We start from the raw sequence: 26,052 nt of genomic DNA, 5'->3' as shown, positions 1-26,052 counted from the left end.
GTCTGCAATATGTTGCTGCTTACTTAGGTTATGTGGCGCAGGTCGTTAGCTGTGGCTACTTTACACGAGGACAGCTTTAAATTATGTTAGATTCGAGGTACTTACAGCAAGCTGCAAAAGTGCATGGACACATTATAAATGAAATCTATTCATAAAATTTTGCGACTCGGTGTTCATCATCATAGTTGCTGCTTAACGTTAGTGATTTACATGGATTTTGTTTCAATTAATGAATAACCAGTGAATAAGACTTGCAGGTTAAACCAAAACTAACTACTTATTAAAGTACTCAACATGTTATATGGTATGCAAACAAAACGTCTTTACAGAAAATTGAGGCAAATGTTGAGAACTCGTCCTCGGATTAATATGCACAATTCTTATCTATCGTTAATATACTCTGACAATAAATCTTAGCTTTAATTCAACCAATTAAGAAACTAAAATTAATCTGAAAATATTTGATATATATTCTTATTTGGGCAAATCCGGTCTTAGGTTAAGTCAGAAAGATGTATTCGATTAGAAGCACAAGTCGATAGCTCGAAGTAAATGAAACCACTCTATCGGAACACAAACGCTTGAAAGCAAACTTCACCTAGCTACAACTACGTACTTAATGTAATCGCGCAATATCCTTTGTTCACTTTCAGACTCATTAAAAAGGCGATGCAATTTAATGAGTTGATAGTGTGTGTTAACCCCTCGCTACGTTTGCAAATACTGCCAGGTAACTTTAGTTAAAATTGAGCTTTACGCTGATATGGTTAGAGTGGAAGTTTGATCGTAGTTTTTCGGTGGAGTATTGGTATGTAGGGGTCGAAGATTAGTGGCACACGCCTACCCGCCGGAGCGCTGAGCGGCTGATGGCGCCCAAGAGTGTAGTTACAATTAGAGCGGTGCCCACAATGAAGTGATGCCCGCGTAATTTAGCTTATGTAGCCCCTTGTCTTTGTATGTTGATTGTGCTGGAAAGAGGTCGGCTTGATAGTGCCTGGTGTGTGTCTTAAATGCAAATGTGCAATTTTTATTTAACAAGTTTCTGCTGCGTTACTGTATTGGGTGCCTACACAGGCAAATTGAGGGACGTGTTTTGTCAGGGAACCGCACGCTTAGTTATTTGTATTAATAAAATACAACATATATGTAACATAAAAGTTTGTTAGAAAATAAACTTTTATGTTTTTTGAGAACACTTCGGATTTTTAATTTTTTTTTGGTATCTGTGTGTATGTATAAGGGGTCATCCATTAATTACGTCACACGAATTTCTTGGTTTTTTTACCCCTCCCCCCTCCTTGACACACTTGGTCACATTTGGCAAACCCCTCCCCCCTAGTGTGACGTCACATTTTTTCTACGAAATCTTCAAATCGAATTAAGTAAGTACCTAAGTATTATTAATATTTTATCAAAATATTTTTGACGATATAAATATTAGTAATTTTATAACCCAAAACTGCTTAGGAAAGAAAATTAAACGAATATAAACGATTATCGTTTTAAAAACTTGTTATTTAAAAGTACAACAATAAAATAATTTAAATAAATTTTCGGTTACTGATGAAGTTAAAGTGACGTCACAAAGTTTGTGTCTCCCCCCTCCCCCATGTCACAATATCTCACATTTTCTTGACCCCCTCCCTCCCCCTAAAGGTGTGATGTAATTAATGGATGACCCCTAATGACGGTTGTTAGGTCCTAAAATACTTTTGATGGCATTTATTCAGTTCAATTTCGAGTATCTATCTACTTTCAGCATAAGGAAAGTTTTTAAAAAGTTAGGGTAACCTCAAAACTTCAGCCATAATCAGACAAGCTTAAAGAACACAATTCCTAAGTACCTACAGAACATTATTTTATCTGAATTCTGCGGCGGGGAAAGGCTTACGGCCCGCGAGCGATTGCCCGATGCTGGCTGTAGGTATATTGTCAATTGGAAACTACTCCGACCCGAGCAAGCGCTTTTAGATTTGAAAGAGTATCTCTCAAGTATACGGGGTAAATTTCAGATGAATTTTTCCCTTAAATGTGGCGTATTTCTGATGGTTTGCCGACATATTTTTTTAACCAGCTTTTGCAGTGGTGAAAAGAAATTTTGATGTTGTATGAATAATTGTCAGCTGACAAAAAATTATATTCTAAGTATAATGACACGGAAATTATACTGTAGGTTCTTACAATTTCTTAGCCGATTCATTTTTTCAATATCATTATCTAAATACGGGACGTACGTAGCTTCAAATGCAGTTTTTAGTGTTTTTACCGAACCAAAGTTTTGTAATCTTTAAGAATAGAACACTTTCGCCTATCACGGCCGATTTGAGCAATAGTCAGGGTTTCCTAAAAATAACATAAAGCCTTTGATATCCTCGAGTGTACAGGCGGCTGTGAAAGGCGAGGTTTTATCGCGTTGCCATGGAGACAGGCTGCGTCGCGATACGACCTCCGAACTCGTCCAAAAACTACCATTGTGATTGTGACTCATATTTACTATGTATGTGTGTGAGTAGGCAGGGTCCTTACATTAATTCTATTCAACTGATTTTTGACCGAATGGACACATTATTTGAAATCACTATACGTAGAAATAATAGTTCTAATGTTAGTTTTTTTTTACTCACAGATATAGACATGTGCAGTTAATTTTTTAGCGATCGAATCCAAAGAACTCGTGTGCGCAATTCTACTCTAGAATTTTATTACCGAATGATTATACCAAGTCTTATAGGTAAAGGCAACTTTTTAAACTATGATACGAGAAACTATGATATACCTAAAGATAAAAATAGTATTTTTTGTAATTGTGAAAGTATAATGAAAATAAAATTTGAAAATCGCCAAAAGATAACCTCATGCCTAACATTAAAAGATATTGAAATGTGTTTTCCGTAATGCACGACAGAAAGTAGTACTTGTCTATTTGCAGTGCCGATGAGACGGGGCAGTTAACCCTTGAATTTGGTACATACTGAAATATTAACGTTTGGCTATGGACGCACGCGGAAAAACAAAGTCGAAAACTGGGCCTGTTATAGGCCCGTCGCATGCGCTCAAAGATTAACACTTGCCAGACTGGTAGGTAGTTTCCGTCCGAGTTTAAGGGCTGAATATCTTTAATCTTCATATATTTGACAAGAGAAATTAAAGCTTTAGTATTATGATAAATTGATAATAACCAAAGTTTTGGCAAACCAGAGATTATGGCGATAAAAAGGTTTGTAAAGTAAAAATAAGAAAGCCTTAATTAATAAACTGTAAATACAGTTTTGCAGGGATCTGTCTAGATTTAACCTCTGTACCTACTGTGGATTAATAAATAAATAAATCTTCTTGTTTGACATATTATCGTACTTTAAGTAGGTACCTAATTCTTCATTTTGTGTAAATTGAAGTGAAGCTTTAATGGTGTTGTAAGTGATGATTAAATAATTTAGTGAATAAATGAACGTTATCAAAACAATGTTAAAAGTCTTCGTCGTGCTCTACCACCTCCTGCGGACTCGCGTTTTGTGTGCGATCGATGTGGCAAGAAATACCGCGCTGCTATAGGACTTTATAGCCATCAACTGCGATGCGGGACCCCATAAACACACAAGCGCCGCAACAAACATCTACAACAGATGATGTGGCCAATGATGATCGTATTATATTTTTTAAACTATGTAGTAATGTGACGAATCTTTTACCAACTATTAACAAATAAATCAGACTTCAGTTCGGTCAAAACAAAAAACATTCGAATGTGTTCAAAAGTCCATTCTAGTATTCCACCCGTCTAGTCTTTGGAACGAGCATGCCGTGTCGGTATTGAGTGGTGGCATGGGAGGGCGTCCCCCGGGACCGCCTCCCCGGGGAGTTGGAGGGGAAAGGTTAAAAGGGAAAAGTTATAAGAGACCGTTGTCAGTGCGCGAATGTTCCACGATGCGGTTTTTCCGAAATTTCAGGTGAAATTGATATTTTGCGGCGACTACTTTTAGCCGCATGTGCGTTTAGCTTCTGTGATAGAATATCTAGTTTATTTCAAAGTAATTTTATTTCTTGAGTAGCGATAGACCTGACAGTAATCGCCACTTAATTGACAATACTCAAAATTCAAAGTTGTAAAATAGCGTTGTTATAGTAATTGTCAATAAAATGAGAACATAAGTATAAAATGAGTGCTTAAGCAAAAATTTTATTGATCATAACGCTCGAAAGACACAAATCATAATAAAACGTTAAAGGCCACCACACCAAAATACCGTAAGTCAACTTTTTGCTCGCTCAAGGAATGTCCGATGCAAATCATGCAAATAAACATAGAATGTCGCTAGGGTGCGGGTGGCGGCCCTCCCTCGCTGGTCTCGAAAGAGGGCAACCTCCTCGCCACTATACTGCCTTAGTGGATTTTTTCCATCGAGTAGTGCGACGTGGTAAGATGTTGATGCGGAGAGGAACATTATCTTGAATGTCGGGCGTTTTTGAGATTTGGCTAAGTGTAGTTACGAGCGAGAGATGTTTAGTTTAGATAATACATATATTATAGTAGTTATTGTTCCAGATCCATTAGGAATTTTTACTTCAATTGGTGCCTTTTTATAGATTTGCTTAAGTACCATAAATGAGGATATGGTACTTACTGAGTACCTATAATACTACCTGAGGAGTAAGTAGGAATAATTGTGTAACTACACAGGTATAATTTTTTTAAGTTAAACGTACTAAATAGTTCTTCATGAAAAGAAGTGTATTAGAATTTTTTTCAATCTGTAGACCAATATTTATTTAGATAAAAAAATTGAAGATTGAACGCTGTATGCGGTATAATGTTATTGAATAAATGCGTCATAGTGAATACTTGTTCTATTTTTTATTCCATAGCATTCATAGAGCAGACACTTGATAACACATGCGAGGGATGAAAAGTGGGGGTAGTTTTTACGAGGAAAATGGAGTTCCCTCTCTGTTCTTGATGCTATAGGTAAATATTCGCGTACTTTTATTGGGGATGGTTTGATTCGCTCCCCGGTCTAGGGCAGGCTTTAGTTTTATGGAAACTGAAAGTGAACGCGTTACGTGTGGATATTGTTCGCACGAATGAAAGAAAAGTCACAGAACGAAAAGTCTACTGTAATAGAAACCACAATCTACATCTCTTATATAGAAATATGTATGTCTTTACAGATTTTTAAATTGTGAGATTAAGAAAGAAACATTGAACTTATTTAAAAAAAATGTTTTGCAATCTAATTAAACGTACATAAGTTTTCGGCAAAAATGTTATTTTTGGGACAAGCTTTTATCTCTGACTGTACTTTTCTTACGACAGACAACTAATACTCATCGAAACAATTCTAAAACCCCTAACACAATAGGTTGCGTTGTTTCATCACAGAGTTCCTATGGCCACCTCCTGTCTCCATCATCAGATCAGCTCGATGGTACCATAATATTGCATTGTCATCCGATTTATACATGCATGCAAAATTTCAGCTCAATCGGAAACCGGGAAGTGGATCAAATTTAACTTGTAAGATTTGATTACAGACAGACAACGGTCAGGTGAAACTAAATAAAAGCTTGTAAAAAAGGGGACATTGCAATAAAACTTGTATGTACGTAATCAAGCGTAGTAGTACCAATATTTTTTTACATTAGTAGGACAAAAATATACCACACCGATACTCAATTCTTCCTTGTTAAATAATACTCTAAAATGAATACCTACTAAAATAGTATCGCTAATTTTAAATCACAACATTATGACGTCACCCGTGAGAGGTAGACATTAGGGGGTGTGCAGACAATCGTAAATTGCGAGCGGAGTCGAATAAATTAACGCCTGTCGCGTCGCTTGTGTGAATGCGCCTCTAGCAGATAAAGAAGAACATATGAATTGGTTTATTACTTTACGTAAACAGATGTTGAATCCTAATTAGGTTTATGTGAGACAGAGGGTTGATGTCAGAATCTAAAGCTTTATAAAACATGTTGTTATATTTAGAACAAGAAAAGTCTGCAGCACAGACGATACACGCAGTGTGTTTTATATACGTCAAATTTTTATTTCATAGAAGTTTGACGTTCAGAATAACACTTGCACTGCGTGGGCTGTCAAGATCTCTGCAGACTTTTCTTGGGATAACTCTACATATTGTGCGATCGCTTCTAAATATCTTGATAGAAAAATGCTAGTTCTAGGTTGTTGTAAGTGAACATATTTCATATTTTTTCATATTTCATATATTTATTCATAATAATTCGTATTACATGTCATATTATTTAAGTACAAGAAATTATGTACAAAATAACATTTGTAACATTTTACATAGGTAATAATATAATATACAATTAAAATTACATTAAAATCTAAGTTTAGGTACTTATATTATATTATATTATAGGTATATTATTTTATTTTATATATATTTAAATATTACATTTTTCGAGTTTAAAGCGCTCATCTAGTGTATTTTAAGAATAAGTTTGAAAAAATGAATCCTTAAAATGTAAACAAAAGGTTCTAATTCTTATCGTACTATTCCAAGAGGGCCGCAATACATTTTTTATCCATGTCCTCGGCCCAATATTTCAGTATCCCCTTTCCATGCTTAGAGCCTTCTTATTAAAATCAAGGCTGCCATAGATATCACTTACCGCCCTCGCCGTTACTCTTAAACTATTATTACCATCGCCTCGCAAGCATTCGACTTACCAAAACCAGTATAAGTCAGTCTCTGTTTACGTATACTTGTTATATAACTCGAGGTCACAGTTAAACAAGCTTGCTTAAGTTCGACGGTCGGTAGCTTTTGGCAACATAGGGTTTGGACTTAGTGGTCACCACGTACTGAGGAATGTGCTGTCGGTGACCCTCTAGGATATTAATGGTGGTCTTAACTGGATTTTTCCGGTTCCAGTTTTATGGTTCGGCGCTCTTTGTATAAGTGCAACGTGCATTGATATTTTGTGTTTTTTAAGAAAGTTCATAGCGATTTGTGACGTTTGTGGCAAAAGTTACCTATTTTACTATCGGTTGTGTGTGATAAGTATTTATTTAAGTCAGTACCTAGCAACTTATCGACAACCGTCTTTTGTTTGAGAGCGATGTATTATGTAGGTAGGTACCTAAATAATGACTATACAGGTAAGTTATGTCTTTTACTTTTTGGGAATTAACACAGTTTAATGATGTGTACAAATCAATCGAATTACTACTGATAATGATCTTACTTGGCCTGTTATCTACTTTATTTATTACCTTTGAACCCTGAAAACATGGTAATACAGCTTGCAAACAATGTTTTAAACAGTGGGTAGTTAGATACCTATCTACAATGGTACAATGCGGTAGATATACATATGTACTATTTAAGGAACATTTCTTTAGGAATATACCTACAGTAGGTTACCAGTCAAGTGTAAACATATTGGTGTAGACAACTTATTTAAAAATAGGTATGTTCCATAATATATTTAGTTCTTAATTCGCTGACATAAAAGTTATGGGACATATTATATGGGCGTATGATTTGTGCACCCATATTTTTTACATTTTTGATAGACACACATGACGGGCGGTTTTTGCGTTAAAAACGATACCTATACCTACATTTTATGCCTCAATATCTCATACATTCCACATAAAGATAAACGTAGCCAGTTCAAAAGCTCGGCGCTTCTCAACTCCCGTTCATTCACTCCGCACATTCTAAATAAAATCTCCATTCATTCCGCGGGTGTCGGTTGACAGTACTAGAGACAAGTAAGTAATAAGAAGAAGTAACGTCTAGAAAATGTATTTAATGGAAATAAACGAAAAAGAATCTAAAGTTGCAAAGATAATCCTAGTAATTCAAGAGGTCATTTCTAGTCAGTCATGAAAATTAGGTATCGTGATTCTCAAGAATAAGAAATTTACCGAAAAAGAGGTTTTTATGGTAGGTAGACACGGTGCACGCCCCACTTAGCGAAGTAAATATCCCCTTATATTTTGTATTGTGCTATATCTTCAACTTCAACATAAGAACTCATTAAGAGTGGCACGGATCGTAATACTGACGATCATCTGATTAGATTTGCTCTGTCAATTTATCACTAACGTGTTACTATAATCTATGAGATTATTGTCAAACTTTATATAGCTACCTATTACATTTTAGGCTCTACAGTCACCTGCAATAATATGTTACACAACGAAGGCCGCAAAAATATCTGACACGATCTTATTTGTAGAGTCATAAGAGCGTGTCAGATATTTTTGCGGCCTTCGAAGAGTAACATATTATTGCAGGTGACTGTACGTAGATACTTGGGTAAGGTATCAGGACGAGTGCATTCTACTTTACAAAACATATGGAACAGAGAGTGTTCGAACGTGATGTGATGTATAATAATTTTGGGAACGCTACTTCAATCTTCTTCTTTGACGTAGCGTCATACCGCCGATGTTTGCTAGGATCTTTGTATTGAGATAGAACGTTTCGATATATCGGAAGAGCACCAGTCTTTACTTTTACTTGTCATTGCAGTAGGTAAACTCTAACTCGCGATATTGTGACATAAGGTGTTTAACATAAATAATGCGAACAGATGTGCCGCCGCGGGCGGAGCAAATACTACACGGTTCATATCTGGTTCGTTTTTTGACGAATACTAGGAGCAGTTATGACCACCCCTTGTTTAAACAAGTATATTTATTAAACACGAGACTTAAGTTTAATGAGCTGTCACACGAAAGCTCCATCTACTTATCTGCCTATAACGTACGACGTTGCGGAATCTACGTGGCGTTTTGGACATAAAGTAGCGTAGGTAGGTAATTTAAGCTGAAGCTAAATAATTCTACTGGCCAGTTTTACATCAATTTACGGGTAGATTAAATTATACTTAAAGCATATATACCGGGTGTTTCCTGTAACAGGAGCAATAAACTAAACGGTAGATTGTACTCCTCAAACTGATCAACATTTGTTCAGGAACTTTTAAAAATAACTTATGTTTTGACTTTTTTACACTTTAAAGTTTATTCTAAGACGCAATGTATTGCAAATTTTGGTATGTTTAAAACGTGACAAGTAACGTTAAATACACTGATGTCAGCGTAAGTACATTGAATGCAATATTTATTTTGTATGAAAAAGAGGAAGTCTTATGATCCTCATTCCTCATAACCTAACATTATAGTGCTGACTAAGAAAGGAAGTGTCCGAAAATATCTCAAGTTTCTTTGGATGCGAAGGTGTTAAATTATTAGCCGTTAATGTCGCACTCGAAGGCGTTGCATCAGCTCTATATGCATCCATCTGTTGGCACAACAATATTCGGCAGCGGCGTTGCCCGCGGCCATGTAAAATATTTCCGCTGAAGCATTCATCGCGATCGCCCGCCAGATCGTACGCTCTACGTTACGCACCAAACTTAACAACACACCTCCCTACACCCTTATCTACTTACGAATAAAGATTACTTTTGAGTGAATCCAATGTAAAATAATGTGGTAAAGTTCCGCTATTGTGTGTAATCCGATACGCCGATAGTTCCAATCGACTTTCGTATCGAAATTGTTTGATTTCGTTTGGAAGTTTTCACTGGAGAGGATAAAATGCGGTTTGTTCTTTGATTGTATAATCAAGCTTGTACTGTAAAGGTGTTTAAAACTTGTGTATCTGCTTGATGATATCAGAATCAGTACCAACTACATGCATTTTACTTTACTAAAATATTAGACAAGTAATACAAATAAACGCACACCTAACCGGATTTATTATTGCCAAATTTTTCGAAACAATAAAAATGGGGTCATAAAATAAAAATCTTTTTCTGATACTACGTGAACGGCTAAAAATGGACATCATTTTAAAATCATTTCGAAGTATCGAAGTAAGGAAGCAGTTGAAGTGGCTATTAACTTGACACTATTGGCGTTAATGGAGCAAAAACTGAACGGAAGGCGGTAAACAAATTTGTGAAGAGCAGAAACAAATTAATACCTAATATGGGTGTAACCTATTACGGTGTAAAGTGGAAACAGCTGTGCTGCCATTAGGTGACATAGTTTTATCGCTTCGAACCTCCGGTGTTCGGAGAAACTATTCATTCATAAAGTGCTCTGAATACCAAAAAAAATTTGTATAACGGTCGCCGATTTTGGCCAAGATTATATACATTGTAACTTTTCATGATTTCGCGACAGTTAATATCTTTTGAAGAGTTCTCTAAATCGAAGTCTGTTCGTAGCAAATTTTCTGCATACTTTACTCTATGATCCTGAGAACTCAAAGCAATATTTTTCCTAATCGTTAGTTTTGACTAATATTTATGTTTTGAAATTAGCTTACATCTAACTGCAGTTTTTCGCTAAATATTTACTAGGTATTCCTTTGTTTCAGATTTTTCCTGAAGTTCTTTTTAAAGTGCAATCAAAATTGTTTGAAGAATGCCGGCAACCCTAGAGACATGAGAAGATTTCAAGTAAGTTAAAACAATTGATGCAGTCAGTATGCAACTTTTTAGTGTCGATTAGTTTGAAATTGATGTTATCTAAACTTATTGTAACTGTGCAAGGAATTTTAGTGTTTGTTAGTGGGTAAGGTCAGGTTTTAGGAGCCCACAAATTAGCAGTTCACCGAGCGATATCAGCCTGTTAGTTGTTCGGAGTTGTCAAATTTTGCGTTTTGGGTTAACTGACAACAGGCGTGGCTCACTCCGCGATTTCGTCGCTTTGCAACAGGTAGCTACAAGTACATCCGTTCCACACCAATTTTGGTGGCTAGCCATAAGCCGCGCGTGGCGCTGTCTCCACCTAGCGGCCATATTTAACTGTCCTAATCGTAACAGACGCGTTTTGTTAGAGAGTGAGTCTTCTGTACCTAGTACTATTATTTATTCTGTGCTGACAGGCCGACATCGTCCGGCGAACTGGTAATCAGTGGGCCCCTTTAAGTTTAGTGAAAGTTAGTGAAATAAAGGAAATACTTCAAGGTTGCCACACGCACGGTTTCAAGGTCTGGAGCGATAATTATTCACGGTAGACGGGTAAATGGTCGCTTGTTTACCAGACGCTAGGAAAAATTGCCGCGTTCCTACACGACTGTCTGCGTAAGTCACGAGCTTTCGCGCGTCGGAGTTGTAAACTCTTTGAAACTCTCATTAGTTGTAACTAATGACTACTTTCTGCTCACAATGCCTTAGTTTCCATATAATTATCAACATAAAACATACCCTTTTATTTATAGATTAAGTTTTCTGTCACAGACAGTTTTGAAGGCGAGGCATATCATATCAGATCTTATTGTCTGACGTGTAATTGATATTATAAAGTTACACCACCGAATAATTGACGAAAATTAACATTTAATACCTTAAGGGCCACTTGTACAGTCCCACTAACCCGGGGTTAACAGGTTAAATCGTTAACTCAGTATCAAATTGTACCGGGAACCATGTTAACTCCGGGTTTAACCGGTTAACCCCGGGTTAGTGGAATGGTGAAAGTGGCGCTTAGTTAATCGCTTGTAATGTGTTAGTATACCGGGTGTGGCCTGTAATATGAGCAAAAAATTTAACTGTAGGCTGTATTCCTCATACTGATCAACATTTGTTCAGCGACTTTTAAAAATAACTTTTAGTTTGATTTTTAATACACTTTAAAAGTTATTCAGAGACGCAATGTATTGCGAATTTTGATATGTTTAAGGCTTGACAAGCAACGTCAATCACAATGATATGGCGTGGCGATGGCGTCCATTGAAGATAATATTTATTTTGTATGAAAAATAGGGAGTCTAAATACTTAATGTTTTTTAAAAGTTGTTGAACAAAAGTGTCACCGTTTGAGGAGTACAATCTATGTTTTAATTATTTGCTCGTGTTACAGGCCACACCCGGTATACATCGCACGATACAAGACGGTAGTGACTTGCCCGCTCTTCACTTGTCACATACAATAGCATCGCCCTTAACTGTACGAGTAGGAAGGGTTGCGTTCACGACTCTTGAATATTTGAAGCGGCTCCAATTTGGGGGAGGGATGAAATTAAATTTATTTATACGAGTTTATTTATTTACTTACAACCCGACCGTGCTCGCTTATTTTTTATAATTAGTTATTTGTTTTTTGCACGAGTGCTTGTTTATTACCCTTTCTGCAATCCTTTGTTGCTAACTTTTAATTGAGTAGCGTTAAAGCAAATAAATCATAATATTTCATAGTTACCAACTTAAAGTTGCAGAAACTAATTAGTGACACCCCTAACGCGACACGGTAAAGGTGCATTCAGTTAGTTATGAGTAAAAATTTGCTTCAGTTCGCTAAGACATATTTGTCTTACGTGCCCTCTTTGGAAACTTGGTACTAATATAGAACTTACTGCTATACACACATAGTTGGTAGTTGTGTGATGGTTATGTGTATGTATGGGCTTTCTGTGTGTCATTGAATAATTCAGTGGTCGTACCCCAACGTTTCAAGGGTAAGATTGTCTAGCATACCTATGTATATAAATAGTGTGTGGAAAGGCATATTGGGTAAGAATATAAATGCACCAGTTTAAAATGAAAGCCTAATAATGTGTAAAAGTAAAAGTTCCAGGGGTATTACAACCTAAGATAATTATAGGTATTTAGCAAAGAAAATATATTAATGAAAAGTAACTTCAAGCTATTTACTCGTAGTAGATACAGGATGTAATAAAAGTAGTAGGGATCCGTTTAAGGGCATATTCGATATCGTGTTTTTTCGATAACTTTTACTATGGGACCAACCACGAAATCACGAAAAAAATATGTGGCCGTTTCATACATTTTGGCTGGTCTATTTTCTATGGGAGGGTAAATTTTTTTCGCGATTTCGGGGTTGGTACCATAGTAAAAGTTGCTCAGTATAATCCCAAAACCTCCCTGGCAACGGGAATGCACTTATTTTTTAGCCGCTCTGTGTACATTATGTAAACCTACCATTACGCAAACTTAAAAACCTAAAAGCCTCCCCAATACAATCCACTACATAAACATATCGATTGGCCGTCTATCAAAACGCACGCACACCACCACACGATGCAAGGAAGTGCATATCTATTGGAAGAGTTCGTCCATTTGGGCCCCGAGACACTGGCTCCTCCTCCCAAGGGACTCTCCCTTTCGGGCCCCGCGTGTATGTGTGTGTAGGTGTGTGATAAATAGACGACGGTCGCACTCAATCGAAGGTTTTATTTTTGGTTGACTGTAGTTTTTGTGATCTTGAACTTCAGTTCGAAATAAATGTTGTACCAAAATAAGAACGGGAGATGCAAATACTTAAAGACTGAATAGGTATGGTCATGTGAAATAGTCATAGATACATACAGTGAAACCCAAGAATTTAAACACAATTTAGAATTAGTAATACATTTTGGAAGACCTGAATAAGTTGAAGTGGTCCTACCTACTTAAAACATTTGACCCGTATTATTAGGTAATGGGCGATGTCACGAGATTTGATTATCGATATCCCCTGAAAGCCCAATAAATACCGTGTTTGGTACTTTTGATACTTGTGTATTATCCTTAAATCAGCATTTTCTTCCAGGTGGTAATATCAACGCAAGTGATGGTCGACGGTCCGCTGCTGGCGATATCGGACAACATGTTCGTCCACAATAACAGCAAGCACGGCCGGCGCGCCAAGCGGCTCGACCCGACTGAAGGTATTGACGCCGCCTCCGACAACACTTGTACGTTTTTGTTTTTTATTTTTTTATTTAATTTGTGGCCAGTAATTACACTGCTATAAATACTGGCTAGTTATATTTTTATAATGCTTTTGGAAAAGTGTGTATCGAAAGGCTGTAATGTATCAATTTTTGAAGTTAATAATGTTAAAGTATAATAAAATAGACAGGTTTTTATAAATACCTAATATAAAAAATTATTTCTCATGGGGCAGTGATTACGAATTAAAAGGAAAATTAATAATAATTTTTTTTTTGTCCTACAAAACGCATGACGTGATACAAAAGAGACAATATAATGTCAATATGTAATTTAAATAAACTCACAGTCGATCAAATAGAACAGTGTAAAATTCATAATATAAAGTTAGTCATTTGTATGCAAGGAATCAAAGTAGACATTTCGCAAAGAAGTTGGTGGGGGGAGGTGGGGGTGTTGAAGCAAGCATGAAGCGAGTAGGGATAATTTAGTGCGGAATTATGCTCTGAAAAAAAGAATACTTTCAGATCATTGTTAGGGATGTTTTATATGACGTTTCGGAGTAATGAATTAGGTCGAGGTTTGCGTTGGAAAAAGAATTGTGTCGTTATTTTTCGTTTAGTTAAATAAGTTTTTAATTTCTATGATACTTTCTTGTGACTATTTGGTGCAGATAAGAAAAAATTATGTTTTGCTAATTTTCTGCATCTCTGATTTGTGACATTATAGGGCCAAAAGCGACATGTCAGTTCACAAAAAGACGAATTCTAATATTTGCTATATTGTATAAATATTTACAAGTAATAAAATTATTTCGACTTGAAATGATAAATTTGATAACAAATTAGGAAAAAAATGTAGTTTGTAATTAGGATAGTTTACTGGCACATGGAACAAACAAGTCAATAAACAGTTATCTACCTAATACAATAATAGGACACAAATATTCAATTGAATATCTAATTTAACATGGCATAACTTTATCACGAGATATTGTGTAGTGTTTTGTAGAAAAATAAAAAAAGGTCAAGTTATTTAATGAAAGTGATATAAAGAATCCTCTCCACTTTGTGTTTGCGTGTAAAGTTTGCAAGAGGCCAGACGGCGTGAAACCGACTCGAAGGGATTACGCGGTGCGAACGAGAAAATTTGCACAAGTACTTTCTGTTAGCTTTACTACGGAACCTTCGGAATTTCACGCTTTGTTTCCCCCTTTAATGTATTCAGTAAAGACTTGCCAGTTTTCTGTCTAATTTGATCTTTGTTCGAGTTTGGTTTAAAGTCCCATCGCAGACTAACGCCTACGACAACTTTTGAGTATCCTTTAAGAATAGCTAAACTAAAGTTTAGAATAACCTTTAACTTGTTCGATTGATGAATTTTGACTTTGTTAACCAAATAACAAAAAGCCTATAAAAATTGTAAGCAATAAAACATCAGTTTGTATATTTTGCGAAAATCGATGTTGTGTATCAGAAAGGTTTTATTAAAATTTTCAGTTTGCATTTTGTGGCTATACTGATTTTTTTAAATAATATTTTTTGTTAATTTTTAATTTAAGATTTTCTGTTTTTATAAACCCAACTATAATTTTATACTATGGTAAAAATACGTCTTATATGCCATTTCCTAAATATAATATACAACATGAATGTAATTAACAACGAGATTTTATTATTAGTCAAATTAAAAAAATAACTTCGGGCGTAATCTTCTTTCGTCCCCTTAAATTCACTTTCTCTTCTCGTCTTTATTACCGCGCCGTTTTGTTCGTGAGATTTCTCCCCCTTGTCTTACGGCGCGTATCCCCCTCGCAACAACCTTCTTGCATTCCAACTACAACGTCAACAACGTCATAACAACCATTAAATGACATGCAATCTTTAACTTTAACACATAGCATTACATTTCGTTTTCAATTATCACTGCATCGTGTTTCAGTCGTTGTCAACAGTGGAAACTAACTTTTACGGTTTGCAATTGTCCTTTTTCTGAAACAGTCAAAGATAAACGTTCAAATAGGACGGAATGAGTTTTAGTGGTCTGGCGTTTATTCAACTTTCAAGTTGTAAGACGTTAGACATTCAGCCTATGCTAGTTTATAAAAGAGTTTATGAAAGCCGTTTAAATGTTTGTAAAGTTTGGAACGGGTTAGTTGTATTTTGATGAAAATGTATTTTTAAAAAGTCAACATTTTCAAATTAAACGTCCGTGTAAAAGCTACACTTTTTACAAACGGATGTCGTTGGATGAAATAATTACCTAACTTAAAAATATTCAAACAGAACTAAAAGTTTTAGCTACATAGCTACCTATATTTTTTTCCTTACCTTGAAGATATTGAAATAAAATTGTATAGGTACCTATGTCAAATGTGTACGTGTAGAAAACGTTAACCACCTACAAGTACCGAGTAGGTAACTGCAAAAAAAATTGAATTGGATTGAATCGATTTTTTTATCATTCATTTATCAAATAATGCAACGATACTTATCCAACCTTTACTTTATCCCTCACTAAAAATGTCAATAATTATTTACCAAGTATAATTATTCCACAGCGGGTCTATATCCCCCACTGCCCGTGGCGACTCCGTGCATAAAAGCGATCTCTCCCAGTGAGGGGTGGACGTCAGGCGGCTCAACGGTCATCATCGTAGGGGACAACTTCTTCGACGGATTGCAGGTCGTTTTCGGGACGATGCTGGTTTGGAGTGAGGTGAGCTTTTTAGTCTTAAAAAAAAGTGTGTTTGCATAACATAATAAGACTCATAATTAAGTATAAAGGGTCTCACGCTAGACCGGGCCGGGGCGTCCGACTTGTCATTTTTTATGACGGCTGATCGGTGATCACGTGGTGCTTTCCATAGAAAACCATGCCACGGTCTTTAAAGGTAAAGAAAACTTTAACGCCTAATATTAATACAATAAGAATTAACCAATTTTAATGGTTAGCACCAAAAAAGCCTTTGATGACATTCATATAACATAATGTAAAATTTCTCTTAAATAAAAAAAGGCTACAAATATAATGACCACCAAAAAATACTTTGGTACCCTAAATAAAAAAATCATGCTTACCAAAAAAAATTACTGAACACCAAAAAAATAAGGCCTAAAATTACAAATGTACCACCATTTTAATTACGACTGCACTTCAAATTGTATTCGAATACCAAATATATTGAATGATCACCAAAAATCATTAATGATCACCAAATCTTGAAGACCAAATAAATGCGATATTTTCACCTAAATAAACCACTATGATACCAAAAAATTTATACATATTACCAAATAAAGTAAAATGATGCCAAAATTACTAGCTCCTCCCGCTCAACCCCCGTACCCCGCACCGCATAACTTAGGTAGGCATACTGAAATGCTACTTGAAAAGTATGTTAGGTTAGGTTTGTACTGCTATCAGTTAAGTGGGCTAGGTTAACACTGCGACCCTTACAGAAACGAATTGCTACTAGAAAAGTGGGTTAGGTTAGGTTTGAACTGCGACCCTTACAGAAAAGGAATACTACTAGAAAAGTGGGTTAGGTTAGGTTTGAACTGCGACCCTTACAGAAACGAAATGCTACTAGAAAAGTGGGTTAGGTTAGGTTTGAACTGTAACCCTTACAGAAACAAAATGCTACTAGAAAAGTGGGTTAGGTTAGGTTTAAACTCCGACCCACACAGAAACGAAATTCTACTAGAAAAGTGGGTTAGGTTAGGTTTGAACTGCGACCCTTCCAGATAAGAAATGCTACTAGAAAAGTGGGTTAGGTTAGGTTTGAACTGCGAACCTTACAGAAACGAAATGTTACTAGATAATTTTTAAGAAAAAAAAACCGACTTCTATGGGGCCCGGTGAAAAATTATGGTAGATGGTGCACTATGTAGAAAAGGAGGTAAAACCAGTACTTTCTAGTAGCATTTCGTTTCCGTAAGGGTCGTAGTTCTAGCCTAACCTAACCCACTTCTCTGATTGCAGTTCGGTTCTGTGAGGATCGTAGTTCGAACCTAATCAAACCCACTTTTCTAGTAGCATTTCGTTTCTGTAAAGCCCGCAGTGCTAACCAAACCTAACCCACTTTTGTTTGGTCTGTGAGGATCGCAGTTCAAACCTAACCTAACCTACTTAACGGCGCATGCCGTGCGGTGTACGGGGGTATGAGCGGGAGGGGTTTGGCATCATCATACTATATACCTACATTTTATGGTAGGTAATCATAGCGGTTTATTTAGTTTAGGTATCATAGTGATTTTCAGGGTCAAGGTCCAGGTCTCTGAGTTCGAGTCTGGGTCCGAGTCCGGGTCCGAGTCCGGGTCCGAGTCCGGGTCCGAGTCCGGGTCAGAGTCCGGGTCCGAGTCCGGGTCCGAGTCCGGGTCCAAGTCCGAGTCCGAGTCCAGGTCCGGTTCCGATCCGGGTACGAGTCCGGGTCCCAGTCCAAGTCAAAATCGAAATTCGAAATCACCAAACGTGTACTATGCGTCGTTGAAGAGTTCTGTTCTGATCATCATCAGCAGTTCCACTTCATCAAATGCGACAGTTTTTAATGTAAATGCTTGATTTTATGATGAAAATACAGAAAATTCTATACGTATGCCTTTAAGATTTGAGGAGTTCCCTCGATTCCTTATGGATCCCATCATCAGAACTCGAGCTTGACAGAAATGTGGCTTAAAAACTAAACTTGCTTAGCAAACATAACGAAGAGGACAAATCGCCAAACGTGAACTATGCGTCGTTGAAGAGTTCCGTTCTGATAATCATCAGCAGTTCCACTCCATCAAATGCGACAGTTTTGAATGAAAATGCTTGATTTTCTGATGAAAATACAAAAACCTCTATACGCATGCCTTTAAAATTTGAAGAGTTCCCTCGATTTCTCATGGATCCCATCATCAGAACTCAAGCTTGACAAAAATGTTGCTTAAAAACTTAACTTGCTTAACAAACATAAGGAAGAGGACAAATCGCCAAAGGTAAACTACGCGTCGTTGAAGAGTTCCGTTCTGATCATCATCAGCAGTTCCACTTCATCAAATGTCACGTTTTTGAATGTATATGCTTGATTTGTTGATAAAAACACAAAAATCACTATATGTATGCCTTTAAGATTTGAGGAGTTCCGTCGATTCCTCATGGATCCCATCATCAGAACTGGATTTTGACAATAACGGGACCAATCTGTATGCATATACATGCAATCAAAAAAAGAATTTTTAAAATCGGTCCAGTAATGACGGAGATATGGAGTAACAAACATAAAAAATAAAAAAAATAAAAATAAAAATAAAAAAAATAAAAAAAAACATACAACCGAATTGATAACCTCCTCCTTTGGGATTTGGAAGTCGGTTAAAAAGTGGGTTAGGTTAGGTTTGAACTGCGAACCTTACAGAAACGAAATGTTACTAGAAAAGTGGGTTAGGTTAGGTTTGAACTGCAACCCATACAGAAACGAAATGCTACTAGAAAATTTTGCTTTGCTTTAATAGGATAGCAAGATTTAAAAATTTGGTTATAATTTTACATTAAAATGGAGTTCTAATTTTGGTGGTCATTTACTATTTTTGGGTATACAATGATTATTTTGGTGTCATTTTATTTAATAGGATAGCACGATGTAAAAATTTGGTTATCAATTGACATTAAATTGGGGTTGGAAATTTGATAATTATTTACAATTTTTGGGTTAATAATGATTAATTTGGTGTCATTTCCTTTAATAGGATAGTAAAATGTATTAAAATTGGTAATCATTTCACATTAAAATGTTGTTATCATTTTGGTGATCATTCATTACTTTAGGGTGGTAAAGTAGATTTTTTTGGTATTAAATTTTATTAAATCTGGTGATCAGTTAAATAGCAGCCATAAAAAAATAATATCTAAGTAACTATTTGTTTCAAGAAAGTTATGGGTGTGCTTTATTTTCTTGGTCAAAGTTGTTTTTAATATCGCTTCCTTTAATCATTACCGTTATTCATGAAGCAACTTAATAATAGCTATATTTTCCTAATCATTGACAATAATTGTAACTTCATCAGTTAATAACGTCGCACGCGATCCGGGTGCAGACGCCGCCGAGACACATACCTGGCGTCGTGGAAGTGACCCTATCCTATAAGAGCAAGCAGTTCTGCAAGGGGGCGCCGGGCAGATTCGTCTATGTTTGTGAGTAATTGGCACTTTATGTATATCCTTCTCTGGTCTCCTGGTTACATGCCTTTTGATAGAACTAATTTAAGAGCAATCCTGAAGGTTCTTCTTCTAAAGGTTCATTCTTCTTCTCCTAAATGTTTGTTGATTTGAGATACATATTTCCACTCTTTTATTATTTTATCTCCCAGTTAAGACTCAAAATATGGAGCTCTATATTATTCAACACTCTTAAGTCTTAAGGAAATAGTCAAATATGTATATGTATTATGAAAGTACATACTACCTATCCATAGATTCGGACATATTTTTCTACTGTACAATATAAATATTGATCCAAAACGTCGCTCCATCAATCAAACGCAGAAAAATAAATACTTTCCCAATCTTAGCAAAATAAAAATCTTCACCAAAAAACAGTAATTCGGCAACTCGAACGCAATCTTGCACGATCCATCAATTAGGCTTTCATTTGGTAGTGGGCTAACTACTTAATGATTGATTCTGTTTTTCTTGTTCCGCATAGCAGCGCTGAACGAGCCGACGATAGATTACGGGTTTCAGAGGCTGCAGAAGCTCATACCGAGGCATCCTGGCGACCCGGAGAAGTTACCCAAGGTAAGTTAATAAAAACATCTTTTGGAAATATTCAACAATATTATCATAAAATCGAATCATAAAAGAGAAAAGAATATTCGGCACAATCAAAGTTGTAAACATCACGCTCTTCGAACAGTTCCGATAAATAAAAAAAATGTACCTATTGTTCATCAGCACTCAAAACACCAATTCTTCCCCAGGAAATAATCCTAAAAAGAGCAGCAGACTTGGCAGAAGCGTTATACTCCATGCCCAGAAACAACCAGCTCGGTCTGGGCGCTCCTCGGTCCCCACCGGCGAGCATGCCTTTCAACTCCTACACGGGCCAGCTAGCTGTCAGTGTCCAGGATACGGCAGCATCGCAGTGGACTGAAGGTAAGACATCGTTCTTTATATAACTTAGAACTTTCATTATGAAACTGATTCGACGAAAAAAAATCCATAACGATTGACAGACCCCGTTTTAAAATGAACCTTGTATACCTACTTGGAGCGAGTTTAGCTAAATTACATTTGCTAAGTTGAACTTCGACTCTTTCATTATTTTAAGATTTAGAGTGTTATGCTATGCAAGTAGGTATATGTCAACCATATTATTATGTCAACTCAATCTCAAAACTACAAATCTGTTACCTTCATATGGGTTATGGCGAATTCTGGTACGTCAGCAGCAGAAGTTGCTAAGCAGGCGAGGTGTTCAAATAACCTAGACACGCTCTTATTTTCTTAACAATCGCGTCAAGATCTTTTTGAACACCTGGCCCACTTAGCAACTTCTGCTGCTGACCACATAACCAATTTGGCATATTCTTATTCATATTTAACCTCGTTGGCGAGTACAACTGAAGCCTAACGATAATTTCGTGTTGACCCCAGGCTTTTTCTTTTAGAGGAGTACGCGAGGAGCGGCGGGTCGGTGTCTCCCCGGTACTGCTCGGCCGCGTCTACCCCCCACGCCGCGTCCTACCCGCACCCTCAACACTACCCCGCGCCGCCGACGTCGCTCTTCAACACTACCTCGAGTGAGTTTCATGTGACGTAATGACTCTCATCAATCGTAGTTGTAACACTACCTGTCATCGTGTTGTACACTCATCTCTAGCACAACTCCGCGCTGCTTATGTCAAGAGTAAGCTCTAAAAAGTTTATGGTTTCGTTACCAAAGTTACTCTTTAACACCAGCTGCAGTGAGAAGGTAGTACTTATACATATTATTACGTAAGTTCTACTCATCTCACCCCTCTGCAAAACTGGTGTCATGGTGGTGGTGCCATGGGTCTGGTCATGTCTTCTTTATCAGGCAGCACTTGGGTGAGTATAGTAGTATTTCTTTTTTGGTGAGTAACTAACTTTTCTTCAATCTCTTTATTTCAGTTATCGTTCTATATTTTTTGTTATTTCATATTTATTAAATTACTTAATAATAAAAGGATAACTATTTTCGTAAATATAGTTTATGCTAGACAATCTTAACTAATTCTTACGACAAATGTTGCATATAACGAGTTTGATTTTTTTATCACATAGTAAATCTACCCAAGGTGTCATTCAGGGCTCACTGAGTCAACACAGCCTTTAAGTTCACATTCGCCACGCTTGCACGCTTGTTTGTCTACAACGCTTTGTGTTAACCCCTGTTTTTATCCCGTCCAGTGTCCCTGGGCCCGTATCATCCGGCGAACCTGAATGGACATTTATCATCTGACCATCACCACTATAACGCGTATAACACGAAAGATAGCGGGCATTACAGTGAAAGAAACGAGAATTCAAAAAGCTCGGCTGACTGTCCGGCAAACACTCATACAAAATGCACCGCGAGCGATATGAAAGGGGAGGAGACTAAAGAGACTAAGCTAAGGAGCGCCTTTGCGGTCGTCAGGCAGAGTCCGCCGCGCGCCGCCAATTTTCAACATCATCAGAACTGGCAACATCTCGCCGTTCAGTGTTAGTAGATTTTTTATTTTATTCGCTTTTTGTCTTGTATTATTTGTTTGCTTGCTTTTTTCGTCACTGTTACCTCATTAGTTTTTCCTCATCTTATAATTCTTTTCTTGTTGAACTCTAAGAGACCTGTGTGACCTAATCGTAATAATTAGTATAGGTATTCTGTTACATTAAAAGTTAAACGACCTTATATACTTTGCTCGCTGATAAAAATTTGAAAGATAAGCCGTTTGTGTGCATCAGTATGAAAATTTATAACAAATAACATGGATTGTTTAAAGAGATGGTTTGAAAATGTTTGTGTATAAATGTGCGTTAGACATATTTTTTGCGAAATTTTAACATTTTATTTGATTGTCCACAGGAATGGGAGGTCTAGTATCATCGCCTTTTAGTGTAAACCCCTTCTCGCTGCCGACGTGTAGCGCGCAGCAGTACGCGCAACAGGCGCAACTAGCCTCCAAGTAACACAACATGTAACATTGCAACCACAGCCTGTAACGTACATAATGGTCCATACCTGTAACGTCGCTTGTTACATCGCGTACATGTTAAGCCGGATACTCATTAGCGAGCCGTAACCAACATAGTTTGCGCAAACCTGCGAACCACGTACAAACTATGTTTTTTTGGTTACAGTACATGCAACGGTTACGGTTCCGACTTTATACCCAAATAGTAATCTGTAAATTGATTTCAGTACTTTGTAAATAAAGTTGTATTTTATATGTAAATAGTAGAATAATTATAGGAACTCACACTTATTAGTTTCTTTGCTAGATCAGAAAAACAATGTAGATTTTATATAAATTATAACAGATGCCCAAAGTTAAAGTAAGTCATTAACCTGCTCAAGCCTCGGGCACCGCATCCAGAACCCACCAGAAAGATTGTATCGTATGTATTTTTTTTTTGTAACATCTGTGATATATTTATTGTAAGAAACGTTGTAAATTTTACTGTAATTCATGTGTAAATTTCTTATTATTAGGACTAATTTCAATTCATGGCTTTAGGTTTTGTGAATGTGACTTCGTGTGTAAATCTTAAAATTTTATTCGGTAGGTTTATTTTGTGACATTTTCCTAATCGTTTATTAATGCAAAAACAGTCTCGTCGTTAAAAATAAACGTATCCTGTGAGGAAAAAGATACAAAAAGTGTCTACGGAGTAAACCTACATGAATGTTGATCATATCTATAAATCGAAACAAAACATATCCTGTTTGGTAATGTACCCACAAAATGGAATTACGGAGCGGTAAAAAAAAACAACGAAAATGTCTAAGTTGAGGACAATGTATACGAAAAATATAAATTTCCTTTAGAGCTCCTGAAGTGTGGGAGATTTTCGTGGCTTTTCTTTCCGAATATGAAATAAGTAGTCACGTATATTGTTTATCTATACTTATGGTATAAGATTTGTACATTGTAATCGTTCAGGAGACAAATTATCACAAAATACAAAATTAAAGTTATCTATACTTACACAATAGTTTTATTCCAACACATAATACCTAGATGTAGGTACTTATGTATATAGCATTAAAGCATCCCATGCAATTTATAATTAAATATAACAAACTGATAATAAGTAAAGTGATTTGAGTGACAGGTCCATTCACCTTGGTGAAATGTCAATCTTTATATCCAGTAGGTAGATAATTGTGCAAGATTAAATTTACGTGTGAAGACACCATCACAGATAGCCAGAACACGCCCTTTGTTTATTATGTGTATTTAAAAATATTTTTTACAAACTTTTTTGTTTTTGTTTTACCTGTCCCGTTGTCAGGTGAATCAAAACCATAATCAAATCTTGCAGTTTTCGGTTTCCTATGAACCAGATGCATGTATGTAAGTCGGGTGAAAATGCAATATTATGGTACCATCGAGCTGATCTGATGATGGAGATAGAGGATAGCCGTAGGAACTCTGTGATAAAAAAACGCAACCTAATTGTTTGGCGTTTTTAGAATTGTCTCGATGAGTATTGTGGAAAGAAAAGTACTAAAAATGAAATATATGCTAAAAAGTAAAAAAAAATTAACTGTTAATTGAATATAATTTATTTGAACAGTCTTATCCCTTTTGTTCTTTAATAGGCATTTACAGGGTGGACAATACTATCATTTTATAATAAGAATTATTATAAACAACACATAATTTTAATAGCCCATATAATTCAAAACACCAACCCATCCATCACAGTCTCGCGTCATTTTAAAGCATATCTCCCATATGGTACATTCGGCCCCCTTGAAATATTATACTAACAATTTTTGTGCACAAGGGAGCATTGTGCCTCTAACTAGATAATGCACAGGTTTATCTCTACTCCTAATTGTACTGCTAAAGAATGGGGATCGTATTACTCGTGTATTACCATTAAAATGGCTCCAAGTCTTTTTGTTCATAAATAGAAATTATGATAATTTACCGTTGAATTAGGGGTGTGATAAATAAATGGACGTTCAATTAAGTTTCTTTTTGTGAAATGGATGCCGAAAAACAGAAGTATGGAAAAGTAAAAATAAACGTTTCCAAACGGTCAGCCTCATATGTATGTAGATACCTGTATAACAACGTAACTATTTCAATTTCTCTTGACACAAAAAAACCTTTGAAATGTTTCGTAGGGACACTTTCAACTAGTCTTGCGGCGCGATTCGGGAAATGAATTAGAGATTAACTAAGCGCCAGCCGCCATAAGGTACCTTTTGCCGTGGAACGTCACATACCTTAACTATTTAATATCTAGTGAATCTCTAATTCATTTCCCGAATCGCGGCACCAGCCGCCATAAGGTACCTTTTGCCGTGGAACTTCACATATCTTTACTATTTCATATCCAGTGAATCTCTAATTCATTTCCCGAATCGAGCCGTTACCGCCACTAAAAGTTGGTTAAGGTCGTAAAGGTCGATAGGCATTAGATTTCATTAAAAGCCAATTATTCCTACCGTCACAACCAAAAGTTAATCATAGATTAACGTTTCAAGTTAATTGAAATTCGATAAGGCCACGCGCACACTGGCCGGAATGTAACTAGATTACGGAACAATATTGTTAATGAGTAGTTCGTCGCCGTGTGTGGCGCACGCGCCTCGCCGGATGTTGTGGCGTATTTGGTTGGAGTCATCTTATTGTTAGCTTATTCATAAATTCAGTGCTTCTGTTCTTCTTTCTTGTTGTTAGAATTTATGACGTTATATATCAAAACTAGGGCTACTTACTGCATACTTAAAAATAGAAAATCTAGAACAGAATAGAACCCGATCACTTAAAAATAAAACCATTTACAAACTTAACTAAAATCATTTACATTACACAAAGGCTCATTTTTTCCCGTTCTTATCACTACTAGGTTATAAGGTTACTTATCACAATAATAATAAGTTCAACAAAGTACCTTACCCTATACATATCATATTACAAGAGGGCGGGATTGTCATTCCGTTCATATTTGTCTGTCCTTTTGTGATAAACAAGTTAAGTGAACAAATCGGCCGGTCGCGTCAGCGTCGCGTGGCCGGGCCGCGACACGTGCCCGTCGCGTGGCGATGTCGCGCATTACCAAATTAGCGTCCGGTGTGCAACTAGCTTTATAATTTCAGTAGATGTTGAGGATAAAAATCTTATCATTTGGAATACAAGAGTACTTTAATAAAAAATA

General features: G+C 36.4%; 1 protein-coding gene across 1 annotated transcript in view; it reads left to right on the top strand.

Annotated features, from left to right (window-relative positions):
* LOC134668087 (transcription factor collier) overlaps window positions 1–22,874 on the top strand; it is a 69,016-nt gene extending 46,142 nt beyond the window's left edge. Inside the window, exons 8-16 of the mRNA XM_063525568.1 lie at window positions 10,374–10,455; window positions 13,550–13,667; window positions 16,232–16,389; window positions 19,719–19,845; window positions 20,360–20,448; window positions 20,631–20,805; window positions 21,321–21,452; window positions 22,084–22,377; window positions 22,742–22,874. Coding sequence (XP_063381638.1) covers window positions 10,374–10,455; window positions 13,550–13,667; window positions 16,232–16,389; window positions 19,719–19,845; window positions 20,360–20,448; window positions 20,631–20,805; window positions 21,321–21,452; window positions 22,084–22,377; window positions 22,742–22,743 — 1,177 coding nt within the window. The 3' untranslated portion in view covers window positions 22,744–22,874. The remainder of the gene's footprint in view (window positions 1–10,373; window positions 10,456–13,549; window positions 13,668–16,231; window positions 16,390–19,718; window positions 19,846–20,359; window positions 20,449–20,630; window positions 20,806–21,320; window positions 21,453–22,083; window positions 22,378–22,741) is intronic.
* Window positions 22,875–26,052: the final 3,178 nt, after the last annotated feature.

Source organism: Cydia fagiglandana, chromosome 10, assembly GCF_963556715.1.
Source record: "Cydia fagiglandana chromosome 10, ilCydFagi1.1, whole genome shotgun sequence".
In the NCBI taxonomy this organism is placed as follows: domain Eukaryota; kingdom Metazoa; phylum Arthropoda; class Insecta; order Lepidoptera; family Tortricidae; genus Cydia; species Cydia fagiglandana.
This window is presented reverse-complemented; position numbering and strand designations above follow the sequence as displayed.